General features: G+C 41.4%; 1 protein-coding gene across 1 annotated transcript; it reads right to left on the bottom strand.

Annotated features, from left to right (window-relative positions):
• Positions 1–1,016: 1,016 nt before the first annotated feature.
• CPA2 (carboxypeptidase A2) lies at positions 1,017–20,386 on the bottom strand (the record flags this gene model as incomplete). The annotated part of the gene is made up of 11 exons (XM_081285122.1): positions 1,017–1,204; positions 5,963–6,047; positions 8,303–8,502; positions 10,072–10,162; positions 11,258–11,368; positions 12,699–12,797; positions 14,651–14,752; positions 16,256–16,351; positions 16,948–17,082; positions 17,747–17,828; positions 20,322–20,386. The coding sequence occupies 11 exons, from the start codon at positions 20,384–20,386 to the stop codon at positions 1,017–1,019; spliced, it is 1,254 nt and encodes a 417-aa protein (XP_081141248.1).
• Between the last annotated feature and the right edge of the window lie 1,163 nt (positions 20,387–21,549).

Here is a 21,549-nt window from a genome sequence, read left to right as displayed (position 1 = left end):
TTAGTATTTGTTGAAAAATTGAGCTCTAAAGTCTGCTGCTAGCCTCTGAAATGAGGGGTTGATACATGCTAAGACACAGATGAACCTTAAAAACTTAGTGAAATAAGACAGACACATGAGGAAAAATACTGTGATTTGTTCTTACAAACTGAATGTGAGGAGATTCCTAGAATAGACAAATTTATAAAGACAGAAAGTAAAATAATGGTCATGAGGGGCTGAAGAGAGAGGCTAATGGGGAGCCACTGTTTAAGGAGAACAGAGCTTCCGTCTGGGATAATAAAAAATTTCTGGAGATGGACGGCAGTGACAGTGGAATAATATTGTAAATGTACTTAGTGCCACAGAATTGTACCCTTAAAAATAATCAAAACTTGGGGCTGGGGCTCAGCGGTAGAGCACTTGTCTTGCATGTGTGAGGCCCTGGGTTCGATTCTCAGTACCACATAAATAAAATAAAAAGGTGCTGTGTCCACCTACAACTAAAAATATATTTTAAAAAAATAATAATCAGGGGCTGGGGTTGTGGCTCAGTGGTAGAGCACTTGCCTAGCATGTGTGAGGCACTGGGTTCGATTTTCAGCACCACATAAAACAAAGAACTAAATAAAGGTCCATCAATAACTAATAAAAACATTTAAATAATAATAATAATAACTAAATTTTATGTTATATATAACTAATAAAAAACTTAAAGGATGTTTGGAAGATTTCTCTTAGGATAAATTAAAGAAAAAGACAAAGGCAAGGTGCTTACAGTGTAGTGGACTGCTGTGTTTTAGGGCAGAGAAAATTGAAGAAATGGGTGTTGAGGATGTGGCCACTGGTACAGCACTTGCCTAGCATGTGCAAGGCCCTGGGTTTGACCCCCAAGCCTGCAAAAAAGAAAATAAAAAAGAAAGAAAGAAATTGAAGAAATGAAGCACCTACATTAGTATTAGAAAAAGGAATGGTCACAACCCAATTTTGCTTTAAACCAAAGAGATTTTAATGGTGTTTGTCTATTCCACAATTCCCTAATATGGGTGGTCTCGCACGTGCTCCATGATTGTCTTCAAGCCAAGCCAGGTCTCTTCAGCTGTGGGCAAGATCTGCTTGGCCGGCAGGAGGAAACCATAGCGGCCTGTGTCTCTCAGTTCAAAGGCAAATGAGTATTTGATGCCAGAATCATAGGACCAGTCAATGCTTCCGCCACTGGCTTGGTCTAAAGGGCAAATAAGAATAAGGACTGGTTATGCTATTCCCACTAACCTCTACATAACCTCTATATTCAGTTCCATCATGATCAAAGGTAAATCAGACCCCCATATGCATGGGTTGCAGGAGCAGGCATAGTTCAGCAGAGGCTCATGCCTACAGAATACACAAGAATACTTTGAAAAGCAAAAGGTGTTATTCCAATGAACACTGTACTTAGTCTTCCTCTGGTGTTCTTAGGAGCCTCTGGCTTTACCCACCCATTTGGAATCTTGCCTGATGCCCTAATTGGCATCTTCCCCAGGTTAGGGAGGCCACACCACTTCCTTCTCTAGAAGGTACAGGCATTGTTTCCTGTAGTGGTAGAGCAGGAGTTATGGAGTAAGAGATTTGGTCCCTGTCCTTACGAGACTCTCAGCATAAGGAGGGAGCAGGCTCTGCTCCAGTGTGAAATCATATGTGCAGCCTCCCTGCTGATGGGCTAAGTCAGTACAGTCATGTGCACCTGAGACATGTGTGGCCACTGACGTGACAGATGATGAAGGCGGATGGCATGAGCCTAGGAAGATTCAAGGCAATCAGACTCGGTAGAACTGAGCAATGGGCTGGTCCTGAGGCCCCGCCCAGGGAGGGCAAGTAGAGGACAAATGGAGGACATGGTTGTGGCAGAGATGAAGGAAGCCACCCAGCCCTAAAACAGGACTGGGAACATCAGGGAAATTGTACCAGGAAAGAGTAGGACTAGAGGTTAATATTGTGAATTGCCAAGTTGAACATCCCTTATCCAAAATGCTTGGGATCAGAAGTGTTTTAGATTTTGGATTTTGGAATATTTCATATATGTAATGAGGTTATCTTGGAGATGAGGCCCAAGTCTAAACACAAAATTCACTTGTTGCATACATATCTCACACATGTAACTTAACGGTCATTTTATATAATATTTTTAGTGCACCTGCCTTTTGACTAGGATCTGTCACACGCGGTCAGGTGTGGAATTTTCCACTTGTGGCATCAGATTAATGTTCAAAAAGTTTTTGATTTTGGGACATTCCAGATTCTGGATTTTCAGATTAGGGATGTTCAACCTGTAATTCTGAGAAATTCTTGTACACTTGTCAGCCACAACAGCTAGTATAGCGCCTGATGAATAACAAATACTTAATGGTTGCTGGCTTGGGCTGACTCTTCCCAGGGTACCAAAATTACTAACATATACCTCTGATGTGGCTATATGATACAGTCATCCCATAAGGGGTCCATAGATGATAGAGTATTAGTTTCAGATTGATTACTAACCCTCAATGATTAGCTGGTGACCTAAGGCCAAGATGCTTCATCTGTCAAATAAGGATGATATACTATGTATTTCACAGGGCAGTAAGAATTAAATGTAATAATGTAATGGCTATGATTACAACACTGAGTGCTCACTAAATGTGTTAGGGTGTTAAATTGTCTTATTTAATCTATACCTTAGTCCTGAAGTAGTTACTAGCATTGTACCTATTGTACAGATGAGGAAATTGAGGTTCAGATGAATTATAATGTAGGTAGAATAGGCATCCAATAAATGTCAGTCATAACAAGCATTATCAATAAATGACTAGGATCTTGTCAACTTAGACCACATTAAGAATCAAAGGCATCTGGAGGATAGTAGGTGGCTGCTTTAGAGTTGGTGAACACTTAATTCTATATATTATCTTTTGAGTCTCTTGACAATCCATTTCACAGATTAAAAAGCCAAGGGAGGGTGAGTGACTAGCCCAAGGTGACTTGGTTCCAAAGTGGCAGTTTTAACTCAGATCCAGGCTTCTTCTGGCTGTGCTTTTCCCCCTACACCTCCCTGGGAAATAACTCAAGGATACCTTCTCCTGGACCAAGCACTCATCACAGCACAACTCTTCAAAGCCCTTTCCAGGTGGGAAGCTACCCAGGAACTTTCTCACCCAGAACAGACATGAAGTCACCTCCTAGATGGAGAGAAGCAGATGTTTCAGGTCAGAAGTGAACCTAGGCAGGAGGCAAGAAGAACCTGACTGGGACTGGTTCTTAGAGGCAGGGCTTGTCCAAGGTGTGAAGAATCAGGATAATACAGTCATCTCTGGACAAATTTGCAGCTAGAACTTCCATTAATGATGATCCAGTCTCCAAAGATCACACAGCAAACCTACATTTGTCTGATATTTGCTTATCAGAAATGTCTTCAATATCTGTGTCCTCACCAAGAAAGAAAGTACACTAAACCTCAGCCTTCCAAATTCTACATTATTTGTAAATACTTCCAAACAAAGTATATTCCTTATAATAAAATGGCTAAGATTCAGGAGGAGGTTTCAGGGGTACACAATGTCCTTCTGCTGACATTCCAAACTCCAGCCTCCATTCATTCAGAGGCTGCCAACCAGACGAAGGTATGTGCTCCTCGGCCTTAAGCTGTCATCATCATCTCAAGCTAGGTCCACTTCTCTGTGCCCACTGCCACAACTCAGAGGGCTCTCCTCCCTGGAGATGGCCCTGATAAAGGGACAAGCACACATGGTTAAAAGAGGTCTCAGCAAGTCAGGCATGGTGGTATGCGGCTGTAGTCTTAGCTACTTGGAAGGCTGAGGCAGAAGGGTCACTGAGCCAGAAGATAGAGATCAGTCAGCACAACGTAATGAGATCCTGTCTCCATAAAAAGGTATCAGCAACTTTTGCAAATCAGTCCTCACAGAACACAGCCTAATACACACACACACACACACACACACACACGCTCCAAAGCTTTTCATTCTGTTTGATAAGCTTGCTTCAGGAATGTCCCCAAAAGATCATCTAATAACAAAAGGAATTAAAAAAAAAAAACAGGTTCATGGTAACACTATTTGACAAAATATTAAAACAGCTCAAGGGCCCAGTAGCCAGGATTTAGCCATATAGTGGAATAAGAAATATCTAGAATGGAAATACATAAAATTCTATAGGAAATGATACTAACTTTAAATAGCTAAACACAAAATACAGCAGATATGGATTCTAACTAGATAAAAACATTTGATTGACAAAAAAAATCATTAAAGTTTCTTAAATGTATCATAAATCACAAAGAAAAAATTTCAAAATACTCGAAAAAGAGAAGCTTTCACCGGGCATGGTGGCACATGCCTGTAATCCCAGGGACTCAGTAGACTAAAGTAAGAAGATTGCAAATTCAAAGCCAGCCTCGACAACTTAGCAAGGTCCTAAGCAACTTAGCAAGACCCTGTCTCAAAATAAAACATATAAAGGGCTGGGCATATAGTTCAGTGGTAAACCACTGCTGGATTCCATCCCTAGTACCAAAAAAGAGAGAAGCTTTCATAGCATGTAATATTATCAGATCATTAGTTTCTGCATTTCCATGAAGGGCTCTGAATATAGTAAATATCACTCTTTTGCTCTCTAAAACTCCCACTGAAAGCACCATGATTAGACTAAAGATGTATTTCCAGTGTTGAAAAAAAATTAAAAACTCACAAGTAGCAAGTGAGCCTTCCTGCAGATCCCCACCCCATCCTATGACTGTAGCTGTTCCTCTTGCTCCAGCCTGATGGACCACCTGGGCCGCCTCTGATTACCCCTTTATACCCCTCCTCTGCAATCATTCTGCATAAGTCATTTCTTCTCCCTCCTGTGTCTTCTACCTTTCCTTCTCTATTGGTTCTTTCCCCACAGTCAATAAATATATTTCTTGTCTGAGGGGGAAAAAAAAGCCTTCCAAAGCCTTCCATTCTTCTCTCTCTCTCTCTCTCTCTCTCTCTCTCTCTCTCTCTCTCTCTCTCCCCCCCCCCCACACCGCCCCCTTCTCATCCATTCTTCGGAGACTGTTCTGGTTAAGGTCACCAATGAACTAGTGATGAAAATTCAATGGAAAATGTTCTGTCCTCATCTATATTGACCTTTTCATGGCCTTTTTCATTTTAACCACTGCTTCCTCTGCTTGCTCCTTCCCTGGTTTCTGAAATCTAGAATTCTCAGCCTCTCCGCCTGGTCTTCCTGCTGCCTCAAACCTTGCTCCCCCTCTCCTCTCAGCTCTCTTTCCACTCCAACTATCTCTGTTTTCCTCTTCTAACCATGCTTTCTATGCCGACCCTTCCCAAATATCCACCTCTCCCTCCCTCCCCACCCCCCCCCTCTCTCTCAAGAATCACAGGGCCATGTTATCCAGGATTGTTCCACCTGAATCCCCTATAACTATGCAAGCTCGACATGTCGACAATTGAATAATGTAATCTTTCTAGCCCCACCCCACCCCCTTTTACCCTCTTGGGTGCCATTCAATGAATGACCTTTAGTGAGAAACCCACCACATCCAATAAGCAACAAGAGAGTTGCTTTACTTCCCAAATCCTGTCCATCCTCAGTAGAATGGCTCTAGTTTGGGAACTCTTCCTGTTCCCCTGAGGCAGATGTCCCTACTTCTTGTTCACCATCACTCCGGTCTCTACATTGCTGCCGTGTTCTGCCTCATTCTGCATGAGAGTGAGCTGTAAGGAACTGGACAGTGTAGGAGGGTGCAAAAAACTCAGATGCTTAGAAAGTTCTTCATTCTAGATATTACATAGTAAGCATCTCATGGAGGAGACCAGACTTACTGAAGGAAACTGGGTAGGGTTGGGTTCTATGCATGAAGTCCTATCCCTTTCACATCAAGGCATTTAAGAGCTTTGACCCATGCTCACGTGGTGTCTGCCATCTTAGTGGGTCATTTATACTAACTTCCAGCACAACAGATACTTACAGATGACTGAGCATATTGGTCCCACTTTATACTTGGTGCCATGCAGGCTTGTCACAGACTGGGCAGCCTTTTGGGCCAGTTCATCCTGTATATTGATAAAACCAAATAAAGGTGACTGGATAACACTTGCAACCTTGGAAATTGGTTGCCCAATAGCAGAATATAGACCAGGGAGTTCTTTTTTGTTTCAACCATTTTTCATTGAGAAGTGAGCACACGCATACTTCTATTGGCTTTGAAATACAACATGAAGACCTTCATTGTTTACTTGGTCATCTAGGTTTTTGCAATATTCCAGGGTTCATTATTTTGCCACTATTCACCCTGTTCAGAAGTGTGGATGGAAACAGGGTACATGTAAGGGGACTAAATAAAATGTATACTGACCCCAGAATGTACCCAGAAAGTTGGGTTTTTTTTTTTTCCTTACTGGATCTCTACATTGGCTTATTTCCCTGTGATTGTCTCTTTTTCCAAGAAGTAGAGCTCAGCAAAATATTTTCCGTTACTTGAGGGTTCCAATTTTGACTGATTGAGGCTTTACTGTCCTTGCTAAGGATAAATGTAAGGTCTTGAACTTGGGTCCAGGAAAACAACTGTACAATTACCAGATGGGGTAAACCTGGCTCAGCTGAAGCCTGGGAGAGCCTGGGGGTTTCAGCTGTCAATGAGCCCAACATGAGTCAACTGCACGGTGTTACTGCCAAAAAACTAATGTGACCCTCAACTGCATTAGCAGAGTGCACGGTCCAGATGACGGCAGTTCCGGCCATGCTCTGCTCTGCACTGGTTAACCTGCAACATGAGTTCACATTCATTTCTAGGAGCTACCCTTGAAGAACACAGACAAACCAAAGTATGTTAAGAAAACTGTAATAAGAATGATGAGAGAACCTGGACCCATATTGTGAGTGCTTAATGGAACTGATATTATTTTGGAGGTTATCCCTATCTTAAAGACCTAAGAGAAGAAGGTCAGTGGTCTTGAAGTAATTAATGGATTCACATTCCAAAGGGAAATAAACTTGCTCAATAAAGCCAAATGATAAACCAGGGCTGGTAGGGGGAAAACAGAGGAAGAAGGTTTTCCTTCCCTACGAGGAAGAACTTTAACTATCAAACCTGCTTGCAACATGGAATCAGCCCCCTTAGAGGCAGGAAGTCATCTAAGTGTAGACTAGATGACTATCTGGTAGACATTTGAGGACCAGGTTTGGATAATTTAAGGTTATCTAGGTCGATTAAAAGTTCATCCTAGATTCCTTCCAACCTTGACACTCTTTTTTCCTGATTTGACTTTGAATGGTAAGAGTCACCATCAAAACCCTGACAGAGCCAAAATCCAGCTAATGAGATGAAATATATGAGATATATCTGATTAATATAATGAGATATATCTAAATTGAAATAATCTATCCCATTTCTGTCTGGGGCTGCTGACAATAATCTATTTGAAGGTAATTTGTCCAAAAGGTCTCAATTCTGGACTTATCCTTAACATATGGGTTTCGAAAACCAAGTCTGAAAGCCAAATTGGAAATATCTGCACATTCTCTTCAGCATGGGATAGCTGTTACTCAATTGCAAACAGTCTCCTGAGATATCGCCATCTGACCTAAGGCTGCCGCCAATTTGCTTATTCCTGAAACAGGAAATATGACAGAAGGAATCAAGTTAGGGAATGAATGTTTTAAACTCAGTGCATCATCATAACAGGTCAGAAAGTCAAAGGTCCCAGAAAAGTATTAGGAGAGTTTTGGGGAGCAAGGTTGCTTAGCATAGAGCATCTGTTCGCCACTTCAAGAGCCTCAGATCTAAATTCAAGTGGGTTTTGGCCAGGTATAACTCAGGAGCCTGAGGCAGGAGGATCACAAGTTCAAAACCAGCCTAGCAACTTAGCAAGACCTTTAGCAACTTATGAGACCCTGTTTCAAGATTTTAAAAAAATAAAATAAAAAGGACTTGGGATGTAGCTCAGTGGTAAAGCACCCCTGGGTTCAATGTCCAGTACTAAAATAAATAAATAAATAATAACTCCAAGTGTTTTTTGTCCGTAGGCAACAGAAAGCACATCCTTATAATCCACGGTCAAATGAGGCTCCTGCTCATCTGGATTAAGGCAACAACATTTTCATGAATTCTGTTTTCCAAGGAAACTTAGTTTAGGAAACTAAACCTTTGGTTGATCACAATCTTCTTATTTCCTGGACTTAACATCTATCATCTCCGTAACCTGTCATTAGTACACCTCCACCTCAGTGCCTAACTTCATGATTGACACTAATTTGTCCATACAACTGATGTTGTAGCTGAGCTAAAATGAAGTTGAAAAAAACTCACCAGTTCATCAAAGTTATCTGACTTGGTACATTTATACCCATAAGGGTACATAAGCAGCTGCGAATAGCTATGGAGGGTAATGAAGGCTTTGAATTTCCCATGACTCTTGATGAAGTCCACTATGGATTTCACTTCAACTTCAGAGTTGGCCCTGGGTCCATGGTATGAATCGGAGCAAGGACTGCTACTGGCTCCAGGTCCTGGTGGGATGCAGGAGAAGCCCAGTGAGGACAATAAGCTTTATGAAAACACCACAGGAAGGAAGGGACCACGCACATCACTAAGTTTCTCCTCTGGAAACCAGAATCATTATGTTTGATCAAGACATTTCCTAAGGGCATAGACAGGAAGCCCTACTGAGGAGATTCTGCACACATCTCTTCTTTAAAAAATATGGTTCCTCTATATGGCAGAAAGAGCTATCAAATTAGATCATCTCCTCTCTGTGGGAGTTGTTGGAAGAAAAGCTCGATTTAATATTATAGATGGAATTCCTGCATTGGGTGGGAGTTTTAGCAAGTTCTTTTTCTGGGATCTTTTCCAATTTGTAGAATCCAAGAGCAAAAGATTCTATGCATCTGTACTTCAAGTCACAAAGCCACAAAGGCAAAAAAGCCTCTGACACCCTTTCTGCCATGAGGAAATCACAACTACACTTGACCACAAGGCCACCTTTGGCCTTGATTCCCTCAGCAACCAGAGTTGCTCAAGAACACTGAAGTGGGGTTATGGCAGGCACGGCAGGGGCTCTGAATGCTAAAGAATCTCTTAGAGAGCAGGTAAGGGTTGAGATTCCCCAGACTAAGTGACATGGGTGAAATGTAAACAAGCCTCTGTCATCTTGAGTTTAAATTATTTCATAAGAATAACATTTTAGGGAGGAAAAACACTGGCATTGAAATGCTGGGAACTGTTCAATATTTTGGGTCTGGTGCTTTGATTATTTTCCCCCTATGCAAAAAAAATGAATAAATAAATTGCAAAAGCGATGAATGAAGTTGCAACTCATCCATATGCTGTCACAATCCCCTAGCGGGTCCTGTCTCTATTCCATGACTCTCATTAATTCATTTGTTTTACAAATATTTAACGATTGCCTTCCATGTGGCAAATTCTGTGCTAGGTGTTAGGAATACTACTGAGAAAAAGACAGAGCTTCTAACCGCACTGTTATTGTGGGCTCCTGAGGAGAAACCAAACAAATTTCAGTTATGTGATTACAAAAGCATAAGGAGGTTTAACCAGTACCTGAAAGCATAAAGGAGCCCCAAACAGCCTGCCACTGAACTCCAAAACATAAGAGCTGCAAGCCAGCAACAAGCTAATATTTTACTTTGAATCTATTTCGAAAATCAATGTCTTAATCCTATTTGTACTTCTTTTTAAGTTTTCCTTCTCGAAGCATCTATAGATGATGTAATGCTTCTCCTCGGAATAGATCCTAACCCCCTCTAGTGGCTGGTTCAGGGCTTCCTGAGCTCCCGCCATTGTGCAAAGTCTTGCTTGCTCTGGCAGCTCGGAAGCTGAACCGGGCTACAGCTTGTGGGAAAACCAAGATGTGAAACAAAATATATTAAATGCTGCTCAGAGCACTGTGACAGCACTGCGCTCCTGTGAAGGGAATTTAGTAAAGTGTTTTTCGAAGAGGTTTTTAAATGGGTTGAATCCTAAATGGGCTTAGCAGGCTGACGCACTGCAGAGCTCTGCAAACCAGCTAGTTAGCCAGACAGCAATCTAACCCATCCGTGGGGGCAAGTCCCTGCGCTCACCTCCAAAACCTGCATCCCAGTTTCGGTTAGGGTCTACACCGACACACAGGCTTCCAGAGACCTTGGACCGGGTCTTTCGCCACATCCGATTCTTTAAAATCCGACCCAAAAAGAATCACAGAAAAAAGAAAAACCGGTCATTCACCCTGATGAGAAGGTCCCTTCAGAATGCAGTTCATCCCTACTGCGCCCTCCCGGGAGGGTCTCTATGCAGTCGCACTCACTTCTCTTGCCCCGGAGGTGTTGGAATAGTTCCGCTCGGAATAACCCCCATCTCCTCAAATAAACATCTGCCAAACCACGTTCCATAAAACACTAGTTTTATTCAATGCTAATCACCACCACAACAAAAAGCAAGGGAAAGAGAGTTCTGTGGTCAAATATTTGGGGAAAAGATGGGGCTAAATTGGTGAATTTACTTCAGAACTTTTAAGGATTTTCAATGCTTTCATGTTGTATATGTACCACTCAAAAGGATAGAGTGGGCGGCATTTCCTAGACGAGCCCACAGAACCCTTTATTCTTGCGATATCTCAAGGGATGAGGACCAGTTGCTAGGACGAGTTTCTTTGAAAGCGCTACCATCGTCATCAGCTCGCTACAAGAATAAACTGGAGGCTCTGATTCATTTCGGACGTATCTGGGGTCACGACTACCACAATGGTGTTTCGTAATGAGATTTTCAAGGGGGGGAAAAACCTACAAAACTCCTTTTAGTGATATTACAGAGGATTTCTGTCACAGATGGTAAAAATGCTGGGATGCATTGTACTGCTATCTAAATCTTATGGCAATCTAATTGTCAGCAGGTAACATCCGCCTTCTCTTTTCTATCAATCCCACCACACACACACACACACACACACACACACACACACAAAAAACAGAAACGCAGAGATAATTGGAACAAATCTCCTAGGTGACTCACTGGTGAACACTGAGCTCTAATAGCCCAGACTAACGGCTGAAATGGGCTCTGGCTGAGGCGACAAGTGAAGACATCATGTGTTGGAATAAGAAGTGATTATAAACACTTCTCTGTGCCTCCTTTCAGGGCCACTACTGAGAGATTAGGCATTCTGTTTAGAGTAAGTCAAGAACACAAAGATTACTTTTATTTGGTTTTTGAAGTTCCTACACATCTCCTTAAAGTCTTTGTGGAAGAAGAAAAAAAGTTCAGGCTTACTTGGGTTTGAGAGAACACATATCCATCGGGGTTTGTGACTGGCAGCAGGAAGATGTCCATGGTGTCCAAAATGGAGGTGATGGATGGATCATTTCCATAATCAGAGGCAATCTGAGCAGAGAACAAGTGCCATATCAACCTCACAGTCCCTCTCTTTTGACCAGGGGACTCAGGACAGAATATTAAGGCAATGTTTTTTACAAATGTGACCTAAGGACCATTGTTGACCAATGAGAATTTTCCCAAGTCTACTGCAGCCCAGTTTCCTGTGGTGTTAATATGTTTTAATATGCCCATGTCTATATTTTCATTTCTGGTCAAAATAATTTACTTGAATTAAGTAAAAATCAGTTATCATGTGCTCATTCTCCCTCAAAAGCAGCAGCATTCTTCCCATGAATTCTGGTGATGCACGTTGCAACAGTGAGCAATGGTATATGTGGCTTATGTGGGTATGAACCAAAGAAAAAAATTTAAATATTCCTTAGTCCTCACACAGTATAGCATTCCAAAAGAACTCAGGACCAACATCAAATTACTTAAATATGTGGCAAGTTTGTTAAAGATCCAGAGAACCGGTTAAATTTCATTTGGGGAATTACATTTTTACTTGCAATCAATTGCAGTAGAGTTGAAGTTTCTGCGGGATTAAAATTTATTCATTTCCTGTGCTCAGCCATCCTAAGGCATTATTATTCAACTGTTAAATATCCATTTCATAATACCCTAAAGGTAACCGCATTTTAATTGAAGGGAAAAATGTATCAATTGGTATGCACGTGGTTGCACATGCTTGAATGATCTGATGTGGATTGATTTCCTTTGCTCATGAATTAACATTCTGATTTATAGCATGTCATTTTTGAATTACTTAAGAAATACCAGACTAGGTCACACCCAGCCCCGTGTCCTGACTCTCATGCCAACAAACATGTGGAAGAGAGAGATTGCTACATCCTGGCTTCAAAATCAGATTTGGGAAATTTTCAGAACAAACCCAAACACCCTTAACTAATTTCAATTTGGATCTCTAGGTCAAAGTCAACTCATTTTACACCTGTTTTTATTTTCTGTCTGAGCCCCCTTCTCGATTTTAGATATCTCCAGCACATCAAGCCTCAGCCTTAAGAAGCAGCAAAGTATTTTTCTCTAATCAGTTCTTTTGCTGAAACCTGATTCCGGCCCTTACTTTCCCACTCCTTGGATCCCCTCGGGTTTGCTGTATCTTTTAAGGAGGGTATAGTAGCAGACCCAGGGGCACAAAGCCATGGCCCTGGATGGGGCAATATCAAAAAAGATTGGATGGGTATGTTTCCTGTCTATGTGGCAAGAGAAGGGCTCGGCGGATAACTCAAGCAGGGACCACAGGGACTATTGTGTACTGGCTTATGGGCCTGAGCCCAGAAAATCAAAATAAGTGAGGAATTTTAGGCAAAATGACCTTATTTGCTATCCACAGTGCAGTAGCTTGTGTAACCCACTCTCGAGCATGGATCCCAGCGTCTAGCCAGATGGCTGGCTTGTCTCCTCCGGTGCTGAACTGCAAAACACGAGTGACAACGTGAATGGCTCTGCCGCTATGAGCACCTCGTCCCCTCTGCTCCCCCTGCAACCTCCTCCTTCTCTTGTCCCCTTTCTGTTATTGATGTGCTTAAGAGAGGAGAAGGAGATGCAAACAGTGTGCTGAAGATTAACTCTTCTCATTTAAGGTTTTTTGTTTGGGTTTGGTTTTAGTTTTTTGGTAGCTTTCTTTTGACATAAGCTTAAATACAAGATGGGTCTAGACTTCCTCCCTTGATGTTTGTAAAAACGTAGTTGCAGATAATGTAATGACATGAAAATGTATTCATAGGTTTCAAATTGGGGAAAAAGCAGGTTACAGAATAGTATATAATTTTATTTTTAAAAATATAAATTCATATAAATATGGGTGTTCATACACATGCGTATGAGAAAAAAGGAGGGGAGAGGGAGAGAAAAGAGAGAAAGAAATAGAAAAAAAAATGTTTATAGCTATTATACCATAGTTGTGAAAGTAGAATTACAAGGATTTTTGTTTTCCTTGTTTTTTTCCAAATTTATGCAAGGATTGTATTATGAAAATGCTCATGATAACCTTTTGAGTCCTTCATAAAATCAGGACAGGCAGGTTCTGTAGGTGCTTTCCAGAGTTTAAATTTTATGATCTAAGTGACTTAGTTTTATTTGGAACAGTGGCTTTGCCAATTGGATCAGTAAATGGGAAGGAAAAGATTATTTTTGCACCATCAACTTCTATCTCTGTGCAGCATCCTAAACATAGCAGATAAGGTAAATGAAAAATGCAAATCCTTACTACAAAAATTACATTTCACAGGTTTCAGGAGTTTTAGCTGAAAGTGTTCTGTGACTTTTCCTTCAAAGAGCTCAAGTGTAAAAGGCAGGGAACTTTGAAAAAGGCTGAACAGGACCACCTGGAAAAGGGAAGACCAAGAATATCCAAGGCGGATGAGAAATCTGGGGTTTCCTGACCCAGTTGGAGACACAGGGTAGAAATACGAAAAAGGGCGGGTAGTAAACTTTAGCAATAGTACCCCACGTCGTCGTAAGTAGGCAAACCACTCCTCCCAGGCCTGCTTTGGGAAAACCGCTCTGGGGAAATCCATCTGTCCCAGTTAGTCAGTTGGTTCCCAGCCATAACGTTTCCAAATTTAGCAGGGAGTTGTGACATTTAGCCCCTTCCACCCAACCAACTCTTTCTAGGAAGTCTGGGGAAATAATTTTCACTTTTTCAGGGCAAGGTGCAAAAGCTTCAAACCATCATTACGAAGACTTTCAGGAGTAACAAGTTGCAGTAAAACCTGAACATTTTTCAGCTCTCATAAAAAAAAAAAAATCTCTTTCAGGGCTTTCGCCTTTGAGATTTAATTATGTCATCTTTTTGCATACTGCGGAACTGCCGTTTTGTTTTTTTGTGTGTTTTTGTTTTTATGCGGTTCAGGCAATTACTCGGTGTTTAAAAAAGAAAAAAAAATGGCTTAAATAAGAAAAGGAAAAGGAAAAGAGAAAAGGGCAAAGAACTCCCACCTTGATTAATTACAGAATGCTCCCCAGCCCCCTCCCTGCCCCCGCGCCGCCACCTCCCCCTCCTCGGTTCCTATTGGCGCGCGCCGCCCGCTTCCCCGCGAGCGCATCTAACCCGACAAGAGCATTAATTCTCTCCTGCAGACCTGCGTCAGCTTGCGCAGGAAAAAAGAAAGAAAGGGGGGCTGAGGAGGGTGGGGGGTGGATGCTCAAAACCAGCAAGGACCGGTTAGGAGAAAAAAAAAAAGAGAGAGACCTGCTCTGCAGGCTGATGTGGGAGGGGCGGGATTCTAGAAGCATCTGGAGCAAAAATCGCCGCTGCCCCCGTACCTTGAGCACATTCATGGGCCGGTTTTCAAAAGAAGAGCCAATATTCACTTTGCTCACTAGACCAGGGTGCTCAGCCACGAGGTTTTCCATTTCTTGGGATATCTGAAATGTTTCAAATAAATAAATAAAACACTTGTAAATGAATACTTGGATGGATCTATTAGTGGCTTTTCTCGCCCCTCTCTGCCCATCCCCTCGGGGCACAGTGGAGAGGGTAGCACAGCCGACTGCACTGGGGGGTCGGGGGCGTTTGAATCCTAGCTCAGGGATGATGAGTCATTCTAGAAAAAGAGAAGCCATTTTGCCGCAGCAGAACCGGCTCTTTCCAGTTTTGTGCAAAACAAAATGGCACTTGTCTGGTTTGCCTGTGGCTTTCCTCCACTCAGCTCTCAGGTAGAACTTTTACAGCCAGGAGGCTTCTCGTCCTACTAGCAGAAGAACACAAATGATAGTGGCATCCATAAGGATGAATGTGGAGGCTGGTGCTACAAAAGGCAGCGGGGCTAGTTCAGGCCCGGGGACAATGGGACGCGTGGACTGCAGACAGACTCAACACACCGACCACTCCAGCCCCTGTTTTCCAGGCTCATTAAAATTCTGTGCATTCTCCAGCAGCCGGCCTGCGTTCATTGCTGGGACTGAGACCTGTGCATCCAGAAGTTACTAGGATGAAAACAGTCCTTCCAGCTGTTGTTTGCCGCACCAGAAAGGGGGAGAGAGGCATCTTGTTACTTCCACTCCTTTTCTTCTTCACATCAAACTAAGATATTTATCTATATCTATCTATATTTTTTTCTTGGGGCAGGGAGAGAACATTAGAAAGGTAATAACAAGAATATATTGTATTACACTTGTGAGGTCGCTCCATATTAAAGTGCATTAATAATTCTGTCACTGAAACAAAGCAAGTGAGTTCAGGTCACATTTCACCCCCAAGTAAGTTTAGGTCAGAGCAGTTTTACCACGAAATAAATTAGGGGATTTTTTTTCAGAGTTGTTTGCATTTTAAAATTAATTTAGAGATTCAGACTTCCTCCACGGGATCTTTTCTACTCTCCACCTCACCCTTTAACCCTGCAACTGCAATCTTCTCTACCCCCATCTACTCCCAAGTAAGTCAGTGCAGATAAATCCCTGTGGGCCCCAAGAAGAACTCTGTGTCCCAGAGATAAGTGCAGCTTGCCCAGGTACCCAGCACGTGACCCAAATGGAGAAACGGACTAACAAAACTCAAGAAAGACCTCAGAGACTACATAGAAGTCACTACTATGTAGCCTTGGAGCCCTGAGCACTGTGAGAGCCCCCCCCCCCTTTGTCTGGAATTCAAAAGTGTCTAGGTGGGGAAGATCATGAAAGAGCTATTCATGAGCTCACTTAAAACACTCTGAACACTTCCAAAATAACTATGTGGTTGTTGGTATGGGCAGGTGGAATTCAGATCCTGCATTAAACCACTGACACTGATACAATCCTAAGGAAACTTGGAAAAGATGGAAAATAATAGAATAATTTCTAGGTCATTTTATCACTATAGGGAACTAGTGGCCTTGTCATCAGAGAAGAGAGTGGCCCATTACTTGGATGAAAACATTTTGAAACACCTACCTCTTCCAAGGTGTGGTAGGCCCCAAAGTTGAAGTTACCATTTCGTTCTCTTCTCTGATTAAGCAGCATTTCTTCATTCTCTTGGTCCAACAGAACCTAAGATAAACCAGTTCTACCTATGATTTAGTTAGTAGCAGTGCATTTCAGTTTATAATTGTAAAGGAAATGATGACACTCAGTTCCCAGTGCCAAGCTTTCCTCTTCCTGTGCTCTACACAACATGACGTCCCTGGTTCATCCCTTTCCCTATTCTGGCAACACTCTGAGAAGGGATGGGACATTAATGAGGCAGTGGTCAGCCTGACCCTGCCCATAAAGGATGAGGGTATGTGGAGGACATACAGTTATAGTCTTAAGGCTCATCCTACCTTTCTGAGTCAACCTCTAATGACAAGCTAATTGAATAGCAGCTTGATTTCCCCTATTTTATTAACACCTTCATATTTATGCTTAGTCTCTCTTTGGCTCTTTCCCTTCAATTCTTTGTTGCCATATTCCACTTGTGTCAGACGCAAAAAGGAAAGAAACAGTGCCTCCCTACCCAACCTGCAGGGGTAGCCCATAGGGCTGGAAAATCCTAATGATACCCACAGGTGCCTTCCCTGGCCAAGAGGGCTCCAGGATAAAAGAAGGGGAGCCTTCAGTTCATGTGGACCAGGATCCTCTAGAAATCTGGTCTATAGTATAGTTACCTGAACATCTTCGATCATGATGGAATAAGTAATTCCCTGGGACTCCAAGAAAACTTTGACTGCAGGTACACTGACAAAGGGAACCCGAACATGGGCTGTCTCTCCTGGGGTGGTGGGTGATTTCCAAAAATCAAGCTAGAAGGGATAAAAGGACAAGCCAAATAAATGAGTGGGTTATTCTAGGGGGAAATGGATAGTTTCACATTGATAGATTTCAATGTGTTTGCCTAGTTTATCTTGAGCCCACAAAATCCAAATCATTGTGTAATCACTGAGTGAAGGCAACAAGAGTTTTTAGATATCCAAGCATCAGCAAATGTGTTATATTGCCCTCCTCCCCTGAATGGCTAGATAATAAAACTGGCAAAGGAAAAGATTATTTAAAACTATGGCAGTTTTTTTTTTAACAACCTGGCATTCAAGTGATCCAATTCATTTCATGATACTATAAATCATTTTAGAAGAGAACTAATGCATTAAAAGTGTTTAATAGACTTTTCCAAAGTTTTTACTATCACATTTTATTTTATTTTTTCATTCTTATAATATACCTGTGGGATAGAAGAATGGTATGTTTATCCCCATTTTTCTTAATGGCAAAATGTGTCACAGGAAAGGTAGGTGACTTATCTAGTGCCATGTAGTTGGTATTGGTGCCCAGGTTTTTGGAATCCCAGCTCCATGAGTTAGCATCCCACATTATGTCAGAGGAGTCAAAATACAGTCCAAAAATAGGTGTCAATCATTGTATCTGACTGTATTCATTTTGATAAGCAAAAGCCCTCACTGGAACAAATACCTGGAGATGTTCTTCAGCCTCCAGTTGCACCAGATTTTTAATTTGTTCTTCATTGCGTGGGATAATCTCCAGAACTTGGTCTCTAAAGAGTATTAACATAGACATAAACTTTAAAGCAAAACCTGGACACTGCTTCCTGTTGCTTTTAGCTCCTGTCAGCCTCTTCACGTAAGAGATGAATGCAACAGTCGATAATCACTCTACCAACCCAGAAACTAATAAATAGGATAGTGACTCACATCCCCAGAATAAGGAGGTGATAGAATGGCTTTATTTCCTCCAAGGAACCGTTATCTAAATAATAATTAAAAGGGGTACCTGCTCCTACCACGAAGCTTGCTATTAACGTTATCTTTCCTTTAGCTAATGAGTATTTGTCAAATAACACCTACTGCCCATAAAGCATTGGCTTTTAATCTTTGTGTGTTCCTGTTTTCTTAGAAAAAAGTTTAAAAACAAAACAAAACCTGGGATAATTAATTTAGTGCTTGGGAGAGGAATCAGATTCACATCTGTGTAAAACTAATGTTTTCTGGGTTTGAGGTGGGGTTTTTTGTTTGTTTGTTTGTTTGTTTGTTTGTTTTAGTTTTTGCAATGGAAAAAGTATCAGGGTTCCATCTCCAAACCAGATTTACGTGGTCCAAACCCGGAAATTGCTAGGGAAAACTGGAACCCAGACAAATCACAGTGTCTCTGTTTACCCACTTACCTAGCACTTATAATGGCAAATAAAGGATATCAGGGACATTGTGGCAGAAAAGAGAAACCCCAAAACAAGAAAGCATCTTCTTAGAGAAGAGTTTGGGTAAAGGAGCTGGATTCTTATAGGTTTTCTCTGGGGACAAAGTCTTTTCCTCCTTTAACTCTTTCTTCAGGCTGGCTGACTTTCTATCCTGTGAGGAAGATTCAGACAGGTACAATGAGCCACAGAAAGGGGCCAGAATCCAGTTCTGAAACCAAACCCCACACAATTTCCAATGAACGCCAGTGGAATACATGAGCAACAGAATGCTTGCTCTTTAAGGCTTTTCTGCCTCCAAGTATCCATCTGCCACAAATGGTCTGAAAATTCTCCCATTTGAGTCTCATTACTTTGGGTTAAAGCATGGACTCCCAGGAGTCTTCCATTCATATGAGAAGGAGCTTGGAAAAGTAATACATTTGGCTAACATTTCCTGGTGTGTGTTCTAAGGAACAGTAGTCCTTTGAGTTGCTCAGGGAAAAAAAAAAAAAAGGGTGGGGAGGAGATTAATGATTTTTTTAAACATTGGGGTCCCTGTTGCAACCTTGATTCCCTCTTAAAGATTTATAATACACACTAATTTAGTCACAGTTCCTAGGAATTTTATACTTTGTTTAACCCTCTGATTCCCAAATGTATTTGACCATCTACTTTCTTGGATCAAATTTATTTGACTGCTTCATTAGTTCCCTGAAACACTCTCCAAAAATTCTGCCCACGGGCTGGGGATGTGGCTCAAGTGGTAGCTGCGCTCGCCTAGCAGGCATGAGGCACTGGGTTCGATTCTCAGCACCACATAAAAACAAAATAAAGATATTTAAAAAAAAAAAAGAAATTCTGCCCAAATTCCTTCATTGAATTGTGGAACCAAAGCACTTCAGAGCAAGGGTGAGTCCTACAGCTAAGAGAGAAGTCTGTCTGAAATCAACAGGCCTTGCCTTCCCACTTCCTGAGGTTCCACCCCCCAGACTCTAAATCTGAAGATCAGGGAAGACCAGAGCTGACATAGAGAATGAAGCTCAGAGAGATGGAAGGAAGGAGGAGAGTAGTCTTGACACATATTGTGACCCCGAGACAAATGGGCCACATGGTCTGATCTCTCCTGCTGTCCATCATCTCCACCTTCTGATCATTGGCAGGGAAAAGGAGTAAGGACAGAGAGAAATAGGGTTATTTGTGTTCTGTTTTGTGAAATATTATTATGCAAAATGGCATCATCCCTGTCACATAAAATGACCTCATAAAACAGAGTTGGGGGCACTGGAAAGAAAGGGAAACAGGCCTCAGACATGTGCTCCAAATGTCTCTCACAGAACCAATCCAATGAAACGGCCTGTCCTACTTTTACTTAGCCAGTTATGAAAGAACTGCCAACTATGACCAGAAGACTAACCTTACATATTAACTCCCCCAACTTGCCAATCAGAACTTGCCTGCTCACACAAGCACCAAGAGTACCAATGAACTTTCATTCAAAATCACTTGCATAGGTTTCTCCATCGTGATAAATCCCTAGACCTTTCCTTTGTTCTCCAGACATACCTACCACCCTGGGCTGTGCAATGCTATTCTTTATTCCCAAATGAAATTTCGTTTATTGGAGATCCATCTCTAATTTTTGTTTGACTTTGATAGTTTTCACTTTTTTTTCTTTTCATGTCTTTCATCTATTTTTGATCACCCTCTCCTATATTTCCCACTTATCCTTCCACCCTGATCTAAGAGAACTCTGGAAACACTGCATATACACACCCATTATTCTGTAATCATCCAATGAGAGACTCCATGAATCAGGTAATATAATTCAAATAAGCACCAGAAAACAAAACTTACCCCACAAATGTTTCTCGACAGTAGATGTGCCCAAAAAGGGCACCAAATAACAGGATCAACCTCATGGTCAAGCCTTTTCCCAGAGTCCAGAATTCAGAGTCCTTCCTGAACTTTATTTATAGGGAGCACAGCTGAGGCTGATCTGTTGGCCCTCTGAGAACCCAAGTGAATTCCCACATGGTAAAATTCCCACCTGCATGTGAAATCTCCAAGGTTGTAGACACCTACCAGTGTGATATCACCAATCTGTACATTTTTCCATTCCTGGCATGAGATAACAAACTTCGATGGAAAGAAAACAAAATTGGCCAGAGCATATCAAGGGCAAATCATACATTTATGATTTAGAACATAAAGTGCCATTTGCTCTGCCCAGTGATAGAAGCCAGATTAATAGACCTAGAGGTTAAAGTCCTTTCTGGGTCTCTGACAAAAGAAAAAAAAAAGGGCAGAGCATTTATAGTAATTACTCAGGCATCCTGTCTATCACATTCCATTAGTTTGCTCATTTGTTTATTTTTACAACGTTTACCCTGAAACACTGCAATCACTCCGTCCACATCTGCTGTAGGTCCCTGTAGATGTGGCCCATTCCAGTCCTCACTCTATATTAAAGCAAAACAGAATGCCTTTTAATATTCAATTTTGCCCTATCTCTAAAGTGATCCATCTACATTTGCACCAAATTGATATCCCTATTTCTGTGCTTTTTCCCAAAATGAAAATGTCTTTCTGATTATGACAATGAGATTGCCTGTTATAGAAAGTTTTGATTAAAAGGAAACATTTTGTTTAATCACCCATAATTCTTCCACCCAAAGAAAACCATTTGGTGTCTATCTTTCCAAATTTATTTAGATGTTTTAGAGGGTTTTTTTTCCCTTAAAGATTAGACTGTATCACGTACACTGTTTTTTAAATAAAAATTTATTTTAAACAAAAGTGATCTTTCCTTTCTTGTCCATAAATATAGATCTCCAATAATCCAACTTTGTTTCTCACTGCATAAGAAGAAAATACATCTATTTTCTTTTAGAAACAACCATTTCTTGCATTTGAGTTGTTGACACGCATTCTATTCAGTTTTGCAAAAACAAACAGCTGCAAAGAAATTTTCGTCTGTCCTGTGTGTGTCAAGTTCTTCATCTGCACAAACTTTTTCTCTGTGTTTGAATTCTCAAAGTACCTACTAAAAGAGAAAGGACTGTATATCATGTTTCTGATTGAA

The sequence above is a fragment of the Spermophilus citellus genome, assembly GCF_964194105.1.
Source record: "Spermophilus citellus genome assembly, chromosome: 3".
Lineage (NCBI taxonomy): Eukaryota > Metazoa > Chordata > Mammalia > Rodentia > Sciuridae > Spermophilus > Spermophilus citellus.
Note: the sequence above shows the minus strand (reverse complement) of the source record. Positions and strands in the feature narration are given on the sequence as shown.